Source organism: Ursus arctos, unplaced genomic scaffold (genome assembly GCF_023065955.2).
Source record: "Ursus arctos isolate Adak ecotype North America unplaced genomic scaffold, UrsArc2.0 scaffold_5, whole genome shotgun sequence".
NCBI classification, from domain to species: Eukaryota; Metazoa; Chordata; class Mammalia; order Carnivora; family Ursidae; genus Ursus; species Ursus arctos.
Window position 1 is genome coordinate 8,938,387 of NW_026623067.1, and position 16,439 is coordinate 8,954,825.

Sequence of the window (16,439 nt, forward strand, 5' to 3'; positions counted from 1 at the left end):
TGGTTTTGATGTGAATTTCCCTGATAGCTAATCATGTTAAACATTTTCATGTGTCTCTTAGCCATTTGGATGTCTTCTTTGGAGACGTGTCTGTTCATGTCTTCTCCCCATTTCTTGACTGGCTCATTTGGTTTTTGGGTGTTGAGTTTGAGAAGTGATTTATTGGTCTTGGATACAAGCCCTTTATCTGCAGTGTCATTTTCAACTATCTTCTTCCATTCTGTGGGTTGCCTCTTAGTTTTGTTGACTGTTTCCTTTGCTGTGCAGAAGCTTTCTATCTTGATGAAGTCTCAAAAGTTCATTTTTGCTTTTGTCTCCTTTGCCTTTGGAGACGTGTCTTGAAAGAAGTTACTGTGGCTGATGTTGAAGAGGTTACTGCCTATGTTCTCCACTAGGATTTTGATGGATTCCTGTCTCACATTGAGGTTTTTCATCCATTTAGAGTTTATCTTTGAGTATAGTGTAAGAGAATGGTCCAGTTTCCATTCTTCTGCATATAGCTGTCCAATGTTCCCAGTACCATTTATTGAAGAGACTGTCTTTTTTCCACTGGATGTTTTTTCCTGCTTTGTCAAAGATTAGTTGACCATAAAGTCGAGGGTCCATATCTGAAGTCTCTATTCTGTTCCATTGGTCTATGTGTCTGTTTTTGTGCCAGTACCATGCTGTCTTGGTGATTGCAGCTTTGTAATATATCTTGAAATCAGGCAACATGATGCCCCCAGGTTTGTTTTTTTTTCCCCAATGTTTCCTTGGTGATTTTCTGATTCCATATAAATTTTAGGATTTTTTGTTCCAGTTCTTTGAAAAATGTCGTTGGTCTAAAAAACTTTTAAAAAATAAAATTCACCTGGTTTTCTCAACCTTTTAACTCATTAGGCAAAGATAATTGCAGATATTGTGTAGTAAAACAAGAATTGCAAAAAAAATACTATAAAGTTCTCTAAAATGATCCCTTTATATCTAACAGACATAACATTTATGTATATCTCACTTTACACAGTGGCTTAACATATATTTTATTAGATTCACTGGCATATTTGATTGATTTATTTAAATAAATTCCACAAGGTATGTAATATGTTATTTATTCTAAAATATCTATTACTGATTCCATTGATTACACACTAGATATTTTCTCAGTTTTCTCCTAAACATTTAAAGCTAATTAAATGACCTTAATTCCAAAATGTTCCAATGTAGCTTTGATAAAACTTGAACTTGATATTTTTATATGAAATTTTATATGAAAATAAATAGTTTGGAGAATATAAAATTGTGATATATATATATATATATATATATATAGTGATATATATAGTGATATATATTTATATATATAAAATCACCCAATATATTAACAACAAAGAAGAAAATATTAACTTGGGGACCATGTTTCTCAATTACTACAAAAATCTACCCATTTTACAAAAGAGAGATGAAAAAGAATAACATAAAACAACAGAAATTATTTCATATATGCCTGAAGAAAAAATGATGAAAATAATTATAGTTAAGATATTGTTCATGTATCATTAAAATAATAGTTTATGGGTATCTATTGAACTTTACTGCTTTCAGCTTTAAAAAATCTTTTCAGGAAAGACTTTCACCACTGAAGATAGATTCCTGGAAAATATTAATATTTAACATATCATTCTTACACAATAATGATCACTGTGTTCCATCTTGGATTTGTGGCATTATAACTCTTTGAATAATATAAAAATAGATTTTCAATCCAGGCATGAAAATCTCCTTTATTATATAAAATGGCTAAAAATGTCAGCTACCACCCAACTACATTGTTTTTTAACTCAATAAAATATGCTAATAGTATTTTATAAATGTATAAATTACATTAAATAGGCGTGTGTTTGAGATTTTCTTCTAGGTACAAGTTTAGAGCATCATAGTTTTTGGATCATCATGTTTTTAACAGCACACTAAATCATAACTGATTCATTCAAACTGATTTGTGAGAAAATACTCCTACTTACTCACATAATCAAAATTACCACTTCTTATAAAATTCTGTCAACACATTTTTTCTTTCTTCCAATATCAGAAACTCACAGCCCTCCCAAGCAAACAAAGTGAAATACCTTTAAATCATTACTTCAATACTTTAAAGGTAATTTACTGTTCTACGTGCAGTACTCAGAGAGGATGACCCCAGTCTGCTCCTCTGATCCCTTAGGTTAAATTTTGCAAAAATTATCTTGCTGTTCTTCAGGATTTCAAAGAAATGTTTACAGATATGTCACATATATATGGGGACTCTATCCTGGATAATATCAACCGTTATGTAATCTGTGATCAAAAATTGAAGTGAATTATAGTTCATTAAAAAAAAAAAGACCATGATGAAATGAGGTGTTTTCTTAGGCTCCAGTGGTGGTTCAATATTTAAAAATCAATGAACACAGTACAACACATTACTAAAAGAAAGGATAAGAACTATATTATCCAATCAGGAGATGCAGAAAACGTTTTTGAAAAAATAGAGCATCCATTCTAGACAAAAAACAACAACGTTGGTATAGAGGGAACATCCCTCAAAATCATAAAGACCATACATGGAAGATTGACAGCTGATATTATCCCAATAGGGAAAACCAGAGAGCTTTTCCTCTATGGTCAGAAACAAAAAGGAGTGTCCACTATCACCATTACTATTTAACATATTCCTGGAAGTCTTAAGTTGTGAAACACTAAATACTACACCTCAGAGTAGTATTTCACTGTGTGTGTTATCTAACATAGTTTTAAATAAAATCTTGATTAAAATGAATGTTTTAAAATACAGTAAAGTGATTATACATGAAAAAAAAAGTGAAACATACAGTTGTGTCTGCTTTCCAAAGTAAAACAGTAACAGTCACAGGTATATTACATATACAACTTTTCTCTAGGAAACCTCACCCAATAACTTTTGTACAGGCTTGAAATTTGGGGCAAGTCAATGTTATCTTAGTCATAACTTAAGGTACCACACTGACTCATGCACTTTATCAGAGCTCCTTTCACGTCACTGTTTCTCAGACTGTAGATAATGGGGTTCAACACTGGGGTGAAGATAGTATAGAAAACTGACACTAGTTTGTCATGATTAGCTGACCTATAGGATTTAGGTCTCATGTAGATAAAAATAGCAGCTCCATAAAAGAGTCCCACCACACAGAGATGTGAGGAGCAGGTGGTAAAAGCCTTCTTGCGGGCTTCTCTAGAACACATCTGGAGAACTGCTACAAGGATGAGACTATAGGAAATCAGGATGAGAGAAAATGGGACCAAGAGCATTAATACACAGCAAATGTACATCACATACTCAAAAGCAAATGTGTCAGCACAAGCCAAACGCACCAGAGTAGGCGCCTCACAGAAGAAATGATCGATCTCATGTGCATCACAGAATGGAAAACTCAGGGTAGCAGCTGCCTGCATGAGCCCATCAGCTGCCCCCAGGAACCAAGACCCCACAGTCATTCTTAGGCATAATTGCCAGCTCATGAGAATGGGGTATCTCTGTGGGTGGCACACAGCCACATAGCGATCATAGGACATAGCTGCTAAGAGGAAGCACTCACCCCCTCCCAGTGACGTGAAGAGGAAGATCTGTAACCCACAGCCAGCAAGGGAGATAGTCTTCTTGCCCATCAAGTATTCAGCTGCCATTTTGGGCACAACAGTACAGACCAGCATCATGTCCATGAGGGAGAGTTGGCTCAGTAGGAAGTACATGGGTGTGTGGTGCCGGGCATCCTGATGAATCAGGAAGATCATGAGGGCATTGCCTACTAGAGATGTGAAGGCAATTGTCAGAACCATCACAAAGAGAAATAGGTGGGCTCCTGTGTGATTAAAGAGTCCTAGGAGAATGAAATCCGAGGTGGTGTTCCAGATGTTCATGATTTCAAACACGAGTGACACTGCAAATGAAGAAACAGATGACAGAGCTTTCATCATTTACAATGCTCTATTTCAATTACATTTCTCATGAAAATAATGTGTGTGAAAATGTTGAAATGTATTCTAAATCTTTCATCTGCAATTTGCAAAGACTTTTTAACTTGGGCATAAAATTAATTTCACCTTTTTTCATTAAATTTTCATTAAACACTTCTCAATTTTAGTTTGTTTAATTGGTATAATGAATAAAATTTCTTCATAAATTGAAGTAAGTTGTCAGCAGGTCTTGTACTACATGATATCGACATATGGGAGAAAAAGTAAAAATTTGCCTTTGTCATTGACATTTGTGTTTGCTGTTATCATGCATAATCAACAACATTCTTAGCAGCTGAATTAAATCAATGTCTTCAGCAATATAAAATATATGTACTTATTATTAGCATGATCACTCTGTTCTGTTAAAAATCATATAGTAACAGCTAAATCTTCTATGTGACTGAATTGACAATTTACTGCAAGTGTACTACCTTATGTTTGCATCAGCTAGTATATGTCTTACTTATTCACATTTTGGGATAGATTAAAAAAAGACTTTTTTTTATAAAACTACATAGAGAACATAATGTGAATTTGGATTTTGTGGAGCTCAGACTGATAAACAAATGACTAATTATTAGAGATAACTGTGACCTACTCACATAGATAAAAGGATGACTTCCACAAGCTGGAAATGTATCCTCTCTGAGCACGGTCATCCTAATGCACCTCTTTGGAGGAGGAAGGATCTTCTAGTCTGGCAGCATGAAACGCACTCCTATCAGTGTCTCCAGTGCCCTACTAAGGGGTGTGGCCTATTGACATCTTTTGCTAAAAATAGTATCTTATTAGACTAGCAGACCTGCATAAGTCTGAATCTTTGGATGATAAAAATGTTCCAATTTCAAGGATTTTAAAGATTCCCAGATTGCTACATTCTTTCAGAAAGTCATCATTCATCAGAATTAAAATAAGAGAGGGGCTCCTAGGTGGTGCCATCAGTTAAGCCTCTGGCTCTTTGTTTTAGCTCAAGTTATGATTACTTGTGAAAACTTTGATGGGTGACATTCCAGAGTGCAATATTGGAAGATTAACTTTTGTCAAAGACTGTAATTAAAATAAAGAAGCCCATGATAGGATTTAGCTATTTTTTCTAATTAAACATAATTTTATTGCTGTATTATAAGTTTGTTAGCTTGTATCTTTATGATTTCAGTTTATTTTATGTTTCCCAGTAAGTTACAAAATCTATGACAATAGAAACAAGAGACCAGGATGCATTGATTGTGTCAAGCACTTTGAAGTTGGATTCCATAGGGATTGTTTTAAAATAATTTGTTACTGTTTGTACTATACATTTCAGGTTTCCAAGCAAACCTTGGTACTTGGCTACATTCTTACCATGCAATTTGCTTTGGCATGCCTAAGACTATATATATAAGAATAGGTGATGGATTAAGGCGTACATTTTTAATGAGTACCAGGTGTTGTAATGAGGTGTTGAATCATGATATTGTATACCTGAAACTAATATTACACTGTATGTTAGCTAACTAGAATTTAAATATCAATTTGAAGGAATATATGTAAGGATCACATCCATTATTATAAAATTTTTTAAAAATCTCATGGGGTCATTGATGGAAAACACTGTCTCTGTACAAATGTGAGATAATATAATTGCTTAATCCATGTGAGCTGTAAGAAGTGTCATTTTTTGTTAGGAGGGAAGCTCATTGTAGATTTCAGTGACACTTCTGCCTTTGGATGTTGAATCTTATCAAAGTGTCAAATACAACTCTGATTTAGAATATTATTGACCACCTGAGTGAAAACTACACTAAGTAAAGCTATATTATTTTTGGGGAAAAAACGACAGGCTCCAAGCTGAGCTGAGAATTAAATGACAGACAGACAATATATCAAGTTTCAAGTAAGACTTTCTGTAAGAGTGGAAAAATAATTTTCAGTAAATATTTATATTTTTCTATTTGAACTCTGCTGCACCTCAGACCAAAAGGCTGTCAAAGAATGCTCTAGTAAAACAGGATGCCACTGACTGATGTGGCAAATAGACTGTGTGCTACATGGGAAGAGATAAGCTTGATGGAGAGGCGGAAAGGGACATAACACTCAGAACTCTATAAGAAAATTACAATGAAATTACAATGAACCTGGGCACCTAAATTGAGATTAATTTAGGGCTTTTTCTAAGTGTGTGAGCATAATTGTGGGAAACATAAATGGTTGTAACGCACCTCCATTTTAGCAAGAGCAAGTTTTCCCACCACTCTCCCCCTGCAAGTAAGCAGGGATGGAGTAGATTCCAGACTCCATCTAGACAGCCTGTGTGGAAAACACCTTACAACAGGTGCTTTGACCCAGCCAAACAGCAGATACAGAAAGCCACAAACCAGAAGGAAGGAAGCAAAAGAAGGAAATATAACATTTTTTAATTCAAGCCCAAGAGGCACACTTGCAAGAACGATATTGGCATGTGGGAAGTTTACTGGGTTAGTATTCTAAGGATCAACGCCCATGCAATAAATGAAGCAGAATTGGGCACAGGAAGATGTTGAACTAGGAGGCAGACCCAAGCACATTCTCAGCTACCTTGGGTGGAATTCTGAAATGGTCCTTCCATGTGTTCCTCCTGAAATAGGGCCCCCCACAGAAGTGCTCAACGAAAGGGGCCTGCCACCAAGAAGGGATCATGACCTCAGGTTTGGTGGTTTTACTCAGCCAAGATCAATGCTTCCGCTCCTGATAGCCGGAACAACAAGTACTTCAGTCCTGTACGGATAAGGGGAGTATAGGACACACAGTCACGCAAGGTACACTCTATGAACTACATGCCATTAGAAGTCAGAGGGAAGGCAACTCCTGGATGCCATCACACAGCTTGGCTTTCTGTAGCACTGTGCATGTGGCTCATGTGAAGGAGTGCACAGGAAACATCTAGCAAGAATGTCCAGTTCAATAAACATGTACTTTCCTTCCAGTATAAAGATACAGAGAAGTTTGGCATTTGCCCACAAGGAACATGTTGGCATGAGGAACCCAAAACATCTGCTGGCAGGTTTGGTTTTTGGTTTAGAGGAACTATTAATATGTCTCTGATGAACAGGGGTCCTGGAACTCTATCCAAAAAGCAAAGGTCAATGTGATGGATAGCACATATTTCCCATATGGTTCATGTGTAACTGGAAGGGTAATCCATTATAGAAGAGTGTCCCCTTGTCTCAGCTCAGACTCTGCATCCAACAGCACTCAAAAGAACTCAGGATTTTTGATTTCCCTAGTGTGTCCTTGCCCTGCACTATGGATTCAACTGTGTTCCTCCAAATTACTCTGATCTGCACTGTAGCCCAAATGTGATGGCACTTAACAATTATGTCTTTAGAGAGGTCATTATGCTATTTATTTATTTATTATTTATTTTTAATGTATTTATTTATCTTCTGTTGATTTATTAATTTTTATGACTTACTCTTTTTTTTAAGTTCAGTATAATTGACAAACTGCTACACTAGTTTCAGGTGTACAACGTCGTGATTTGACTAGTTTTTACCTTATGCTATGTTCACAAGTGTGGCTAAAATCATTCCCATCAGGAACCTAGGAAAATATCATTGACTGCATTCCTTTTGCTGTTCCTTTTATTCTGTGATGTCTTCATTCCATGATTGGAAGCCTGTATCTTACACTCTTATTCAGTCTTTTACCCAACCCCCACTCAATCTCCCTCTACAACCATCAGTGTCTTCTCTGCATTTATGTCTTATTCTGGATTTATTTTTATTCATCTCTTTCTAGATTCCACTTATGAGTGGAATCATAGGCTATTGTCTTTCTCAGTCTGATTGGTTTCACGTAGCACAACACCATCTACATCCATCCTTGTTGTCTCAAGTGGCATGATCTCATCCTTTTCTTATGTCTGAATAATATTTCAGTGTGTGTGTGTGTGTGTGTGTGTGCACACGCATGCACGTGCGTGTTGTGTGTTCCACATCTTCCTTAGCATGTTATCTATTGATGAATCCATATGCTGCACCCACATCTTGGCAATTTTATTTTTTTAATGTTTTTTTATTATATTATGTTAGTCACCATACAGTACATCCCTGGTTTTTGATGTAAAGTTCGATGATTCATTAGTTGCGTATAACACCCAGTGCACCATGCAATACGTGCCCTCCTTATTACCCATCACCAGCCTATCCCATTCCCCCACCCTGCTCCCCTCTGAAGCCCTCAGTTTGTTTCTCAGAGTCCATAGTCTCTCATGCTTCATTCCCCCTTCTGATTACCCCCACTTTCTTTATCCCTTTCTTCTCCTACTGATCTTCCTATTTCTTATGTTCCATAGATGAGAGAAATCATATGATAATTGTCTTTCTCTGCTTGACTTATTTCACTTAGCATTATCTCCTCCAGTGCCGTCCACGTTGCAGCAAATGTTGAGAAATCCTTCTTTCTGATAGCTGAGTAATACTCCATTGTATATATGGACCACAACTTCTTAATCCAGTCATCTGTTGAAGGGTATCTTGGTTCCTTCCATGATTTAGCTATTGTGAACAATACTGCTATGAACATTGGGGTGCATCTGGCCCTTCTCTTCACCACGTCTGTATCTTTGGGGTAAATACCCAGTAGTGCAATAGCTGGGTCATAGCGTAGCTCAAATTTTAACTTTTTAAGGGACCTCCACACTGTTTTCCAGAATGGCTGTACCAAATTGCATTCCCACCAACAATGTAGGAGGGATCCCCTTTCTCCACATCCTCTCCAGCAATTATTGTTTCTTGCCTTGTCAATTTTTGCCATTCTAACTGGTGTAAGGTGGTATCTTAGTGTGGTTTTGATTTGAATTTCCCTGATGGCTAATGATTTTGAACATTTTTCCATGTGTCTGTTAGCCGTTTGTATGTCATCATTGGATAAGTGTCTGTTCATATCTTCTGTCCATTTTATGATTTGTTTGTTTCTCATGTATTGAGTTTGAGAAGTTCTTTGTAGATCTTGGATACCAGCCTTTTATCTGTAGCATCATTTGCAAATATTCTCCCATTCCGAGGGCTGCCTCTTAGTTTTTTTTATTGTTTCCTTGGCTGTGCAGAAGCTTTTTATCTTGATGAAACCCCACAAGTTCATTTTATCTTTTGTTTCTCTTGCCTTTGAAGATGTGTCATGAAAAAGGTTGCTTTGGCCGATGTCATAGAGGTTGCTGCCTATGTTCTCCTCTAGGATTTTGATGGATTCCTGTCTCACATCCAGGTCTTTCATCCATTTGGAGTTTATCTTTGTGTATGGTGTGAGAGAGTGGTCAAGTTTTATTCTGTTGCATGTAGCTGTCCAATTTTCCCAGCACCATTTATTGAAGAGACTGTCTTTTTTCCACCGGGTGTTTTTTCCTGCTTTATCAAAGATTAGTTGCCCAAAGAGCCAAGGGTCCATTTCTGGGTTCTCTATTCTGTTCCCTTGGTCTATGTGTCCGTTTTTGTGCCAGTACCATGCTGTCTTTGTGATCACAACTTTGTAGTACAGCTTGAAATCCTCCATTGTGATGTCCCCAGCTTTGTTTTTCCTTTTCAACACTTCCTTGGCGATTTGGGGCCTTTTCTGTTTCCGAACAAATTTAAGGACTATATGTTCCAGTTCTTTGAGAAGTGTCATCGTTATTTTGATCGGGATAGCACTGAAAGTGTAGATTGCTCTGGGTAGTATGGACATTTTAATTATGTTAATTCTTCCGATCCATGAGTATGGAATATTTTTCCATCTTTTTGTGTCTTCCTCAATGTCTTTCAAGAGTGTTATAGTTTCTAGAATATAGATCCTTTACGTCTCTGGTTAAGTAAATTCCAAGGTAACGTATGGTTTTTGGTGCTATTGTAAATGCAATGGATCCCTAATTTCTCTTTCTTTAGTCTCATTATTCGTGTATAGAAATGCAACTGATTTCTGAGCATTGATTTTGTATCCCGCCACATTACTGAATTGCTCTGTAACTTCCAATAGTTTGGGAGTGGATTCTTTTGGGTTTTCCATATAGAGTATCATGTCATCTGCGAAGAGACACATCTTGGCTATTTTAAACAATGCGACAATAGGAGTCATGTTTTGTATATCTTTTCAAATGAATGTTTTCTTTTTCTTTGGGCAATGCCCAATAGTGCAATTATTGGAACGTATGTAAGTTCTATTATTAGTTTTTTGAGGAACCTCCATTGGGTTCCTCAGCACCTGCCCCAATTTGCATTACCACCAATAGGGTGTAAGATTTCCTTTTTCTGCATTTCCTTGCCAACACTATCTATTTATTGGGTTTTTGATTCCAGCCATCCTGAGAAGTGTGACACCCATTTTGGTTTTGATTTTCACATCCCTGATATTAATAATGTTGCGTATGTTTTCTTCTGTGTTGGCCATGTGTATGATCTGTGCGTTGTCCTAGAAAAAAATATGTCTATTCAGGTCCTCTGCTCGCTTATAATCAGATTATTTGCTGTTTTCGTGTTGAGTTGTACAAATATGAATTTTTTACACTTTTTGAATATTAACCCCATAATGCACGTATCATTTGGAAAAGGGTTCTCCCATTCATAGGTTGTTTTTTGTTTTGTTTTGTTTTGTTTTCTGTTTTTGTTTCATTGCTGTTTTTCTTCACCATCGCAAAATGATTATTTTCCTAAACGGATTTCAAGAAATTACTACTGATGTTATCTTCTAGGAGTTTAATTGTTGCATGTCTCACATTTAAGCCCCTAATCCATTTTGATTTCCTTTTTGTGTATTGTGTCATAAATTTTTCCCAGTTTCATTCTTTCCAATGTAACTGGAAGCACCATATATTGAAGAGACTGTCTTTTCCCCAGTGTACATTCTTCCCTCCTATGTCCTGGATTAAATGACCACATAAGCACGGGTTTATTTTTATGCTCTCTATTTTGGTCCATTGATTTATATGTCTATTTGTATACTAGATAAATACTCTTCTTTATTGCAGCTTTGTAGAATATCTTGAAATCTGAGATTGTGATATATCCAGATTTGTTCTTTCTCATGATTGCTTTTTGTGATTTGAATACAATTTTTCAAATGATTTGTTATCATTCTGTGAAAAATGCTATTGGTTTTTTTATTGGGATTACATTGTCTGTAGATTGCATTGGGTAGTATAGATATTTTAACAAAAATGCACAAGGAGGTAATATCTTTTCATTTGTTTGTGTCTTATTCAGTTTCTTTCACCAATATTTTATAGTTTGCAGAATATAGGTCTTTCATCACCTTGTTAAACTTATCCCTAGGTATTTCCTTCTTTTCGGGCAAGTGTAAATGGAGTTTTTTTTTTTTTTTTTTAAGATTTTATTTATTTATTTGACAAGGATAGAGACAGCCAGTGAGAGAGGGAACACAAGCAGGGGGAGTGGAAGAGGAAGAAGCAGGCTCATAGCAGAGGAGCCTGATGTGGGGCTTGATCCCACAACGCCAGGATCACGCCCTGAGCTGAAGGCAGAGGCTTAACGACTGCGCCACCCAGCTGCCCCTGTTTGTTTGTTTGTTTGTTTGTTTTTTTAAGTTTCTCTTTCTGCTGTTTCATTATTAGTGTACAGAAGCACAATTACTGTGTATTAATTTTATATCCTGCAACCTGGATGAATTTGTTTATACTTCGAAGAATGTTTTGTTCAAGTCTCTATTGTTTTCTATGTATAGTAATCTGTTGTCTGCAACTGACGGCAGTTTTACTCCTTGGTTACCAATCTGGATAACTTTTGTTTCTTTTCCTTGTCTGATTGCTGTGGCTAAGACATCCATTACTATGTTGGCAAGGAAGTGGCATAGTGGATATGCTTGTCTTGTTCCAGATCTTTGAATAAGAGCTTGGGTTTTCACAGTTGAGTATGATATTAACTGTTTTGTCATGGTTGCCATTGTTTACTTGTTCGATTTTATAAATGGTCATTGTTATGCTGTGGTATGTTCTCTCTAAACTCACTTTGTTTATTTTTTCTTATGAATGGATGTTTTTACTCTGAATGAATTTTGTTATTTTTTTTTTCTGCACCTACTGAGGTGATCATATGATTTTTACCCTTTGTTTTGTTGATTTGGTATCTCATGTTGGTTGATTTGCAAATATTGAACAATACTATCCCTGGTTTAAATTCCACTTGATTCTGGTGAGTGATCATTTTTACACATTGTCAAATGTGAATTGTTAATGTTTTCTTGGGGACTTTTGTATTGGCGCTCATCAGTAATATTAGCCTATTGTTTTCTTTTCTTTTTTTTAAATAATATCTTTATCTCATTTTGGTATCAGGGTAATGCTGACCTGATTAATGAATTTGGAATTTTTACACTTCCTCTTCTGTTTTTTGAAATAGAATATATATTAACTGCTTTCTAAATATTTGTTAGAATTCAGCTATGAAGCCTATGATTCATGGACCTTCATTTGTTGGAGACATTTTTTTTTTTTTACTTTTTCATTGTTAATTTTTTGTTTTTATTTTGAACATAGTTGACAAATGTTACCTTTGTTTAAGGTGTACACCACAGTAATTTGACAAGATTATACTTTATATTATTCTCACCATGAGTGTAGTTGCCTTCTGTCCCCATACATTGCTATGATAGTGTAATTAACTCTACTCTTCATGCTGTGTCTTTTATTCTCATAATTAATTCATTACATAATTGGAAGCCCATATCTCCTATTCCCCTTCATCCATTTACCCCAATCCCCTTCCTCCACCCATCCTAAAAAGAATACTATGTGATCCCATAATTCCAGTATTGACTATATACACAAAGAGAGAAAATGCCAATTTGAAAAGTTATATGGACTCTTCTATTTTTTTGCAGCATTATTTTCTATAGCCAAGACTTGGAAGCAATCCAAGTGTCTATCAATACACTAACAGATAAGGGAGATGTGGAATATATATAGACCAATATAGATAGGTATATAGGTATATATCTATCTATATCTATATCTATAGATATAGATATAGATAGATATAGATGATATAATTTCTATATATAGATGATATATAGACCAATATAGATAGGTATATAGGTATATATCTATATATAATAGATTTATATTTCCCTGATAACAAGTGTTTTGAGCAGTTTTTCATGTGTCTGTTGACCATTTGTATGTCTTCTTTGGAGAAATGTCTATTCATGTCTTCCACCTGAAAGGATTTTTGAAAGCCAAAAGCAGTAAGATCAGTAGATACCTAAACTATTATTTTAATGATACATTAACAGTTTCTTAATTGTAATTATGCACATCAATTTTTCTCAGATATATACGAAATAAATTTTTTTGGTTTATTTTATGGTTTTTCATCTCCCTGCTGTCAAATGGGTAGAATTTGGTGGTAATTGATAGACATTGCTTCCAAGTTAATCTTTTCTTCTTTGTTCTTAATATATTGGGTGATATATATTTATGTATTTTAAATATATACTTATAGATTATATTTAAAATTAGAAATATATATATATCATATATATGAAATATATATATATATGTGTATATATATATATATATATATATATATATATATATCCAAACTATTTAAAACAATCATGAACTACTTATTTCTCTACATATAAACATATTAAGATCAAGTTTTTTTCAAAGCTGGATTGGAACATTATGACATCTAGGCCATTTAATTAGTTTTAAATGTTTAAGATAAAATTAAGGAAATATCTAGTGGGTAATCTATGGAACTGGTAATAGATATTTTAGAATAAGTGACATTAAATACCTGTAGACATTATTTGAATGAATCAATCAAATGTGTCAGTGAATTTAACAAAAATATCATTAGGTCACTGTACAATGTGAGATATAAGTAAATATCATGTCTTGTTAGAAATAAAGGATCATTTTAGATATCGTTCTTGCATTTTTAAAAATTCTACTGTGGACCTGGGTGACTCAGTTGGTTAACTCTCCAACTCTTAATTTTGGCTCAGCTGGTAATCTCAGGGTCATGAGACTGAGCCCTGCATCGGGCTCCATGCTCAGGGTGGAGTCTGCTTTGATTCTCTCTCTTTTTATGCCCCTCTTGTTCATGCTCTCTCTCTCACAAATAAATATATAAATCCTTAAACACTAAATAAATAATTAAATAAATATAAAATAAATTCTACAAATCATGTAATTCTTCTTTTACTAAACAATAATTTTGTTTTCTTACACTAATGCATTAAAAGTTTGAGATAACTAGGAGACTTTCAAATGAGAATTGGGGTGGGGTTGTAGGAGATCTAAAATAGACATCTTCACAATGGTGTATTTAATAATAGAAAAGTTATTTAAGTTTCCTAAGACCCACATGCTATTTTATGTTTGACGATATTAAAGTTTAGCAGATTCAGTACAGGAAATATGGGGAATCTAACCATGGATCCCTAAGCACATTCAATGACTCTTTGATCCAGAGTTGTCAGCTGATTTCCATTTTAGTTTCTCTGGTAGGCACACTATAGTGACAAGTAAGTACAAGAGATACTGTTCCATGGACTCAGAGAAACAATCTGAGGGCTTCAGAAGGGAGGGGGTGGGGAAATGGGATAGGCTGGTGATGGGTAGTAAGGAGGGCATGTATTGCATGGTGCACTGGGTGTTATATGCAACTAATGAACCATCAAACTTTACATCAAAAAAATAAATAAATACATAAAAAATTTTATGCTGAAAAAAAAAGATATTGTTCCTGCTATTATATGTCCCAGTGTTGTGACTTCAGTGAAATATTGCAAAATAAGCTACTAAGAAAATGCTATCAAAGTTATCTACATACACTGACAAGAGTTATTTGTTTTTATTTATTATTTATTATTTATGTCCTCTATTAAGTTAATAATCTGTATTTTGATATTATTAAATAAGATAATTTTGGAAAGAAAATACAGTTATTATTTTCAATAATATGGAATGGAATAAACTACACATTTATAAAATTGTTTTGTGCATCAATTATGCAATGATTGTGAAATGCTGGTATTTGTATATTGACTTTCAAACTAACTTTTCTCCTGGAAGTGATTCATAAGGAAGAAAAATACTATAATTTATGATAATCTATAGATTTTCTTCTTCGAACATAACTTCTAAGAGAACGGCATGTTGGAAAGCAATATAAAAATATTAGCATTTTACACATTACATTATTACTTTCAAGTTTTTATTTCAGTTTTAGTTAACATTTAGTATAGTATTAATCAGGAGTAGAATTAAGTTAGTCATCAATTACATAAAACACACAATGTTCATCACATTAAATGCTCTCTGAAATATCCATCACCCACAATCATTACATTATTAATACACAAAACAATTCTATAAGTATAATTTTTATTATTCTATAGTATTTTAGAAGTTACATTAAATTAATATTTTCAACAAAACTAAGCACAAAAAGAAATAGGGGGAAAAACTTTGTGTTTTTCTAGCAGTTATATTAGTTACTATTGAGCTACTACCTGCGTTACAGTGATTCAGATTTCAGTTCAAGCATTATAATTACTTTTATCTTGTGACATCTATTTATGCCTAATTTTCACATATTACATAAGAACCTCTTAGAAAATCAGTTTGTAACCCTATGAATTATGACTTATATAAGCAACTAGATTTCTATATTCTTCCTAAGAATACTTACTTGTGAGATTAATCAAAGCACAGATTAAACTAGAAAGGAAAAATAAATATCACTTCCTTAATACTACTTATTTTTAAGTATTTGTCTGAATCATGAAAGTAATTGGACTATATGCAAGAGATTTAGTTGATGACAGATGGGTCTTTATTTTGACTCTCAATTTTTCCCCAATTTTCCATACTTGGTGTATACAATTTATTCAAAAACTGGGTAAACAACTCATCCAAATAGTATTAATTTATTTAACAAATAATGCATCTCTCTAGGCTTCAAAATAATTTGCTTCTATGAAAAATTTTATATTTGCATGACACTTCTTTTTTTGCCAAATTTAATAGCAACAACTTTCAAACTATAATTATGTCCCTGTCCTTGATTTGGCAAGGTTAATTTAGGTTAGTCCCTTATGATTCCTTAATAAAAGCTTTTGAAAGACAAATATATTTATTTATTACAACTGAATGATAAAGAACAGGGAATGAAACTGGCTGAAGATGTTGGAAAATAGTGCATGATTTGATTAGGTATCATTATCTATAGTCTGTGTCATAATGCTCTTGAAAGGTTACAAAGATATGAATTAGGAGTAAGAGAACAGCACAGCAGAACAACCAGATTCGGGGAGTGATTTTGTTCTCTTGGACCCATTTCAACTCACTCACGCTCCCTGGATCTTCTTCCTATTCACCATGCTGGAACTCCTGGTGGCCCTGTTTGGAAACACAATGATGATCATCCTCATTCAGTCTCAGCCTCATCACAGCTCATATTTTCTGCTCATCC

General features: G+C 34.4%; 1 protein-coding gene across 1 annotated transcript; it reads right to left on the reverse strand.

Moving 5' to 3' along the window:
• Positions 1-2,973: 2,973 nt before the first annotated feature.
• LOC113261430 (olfactory receptor 2T8-like) lies at positions 2,974-3,969 on the reverse strand. The gene has a single exon (XM_026507553.2). The coding sequence runs from the start codon at positions 3,967-3,969 to the stop codon at positions 2,974-2,976; it is 996 nt and encodes a 331-aa protein (XP_026363338.2).
• Positions 3,970-16,439: the final 12,470 nt, after the last annotated feature.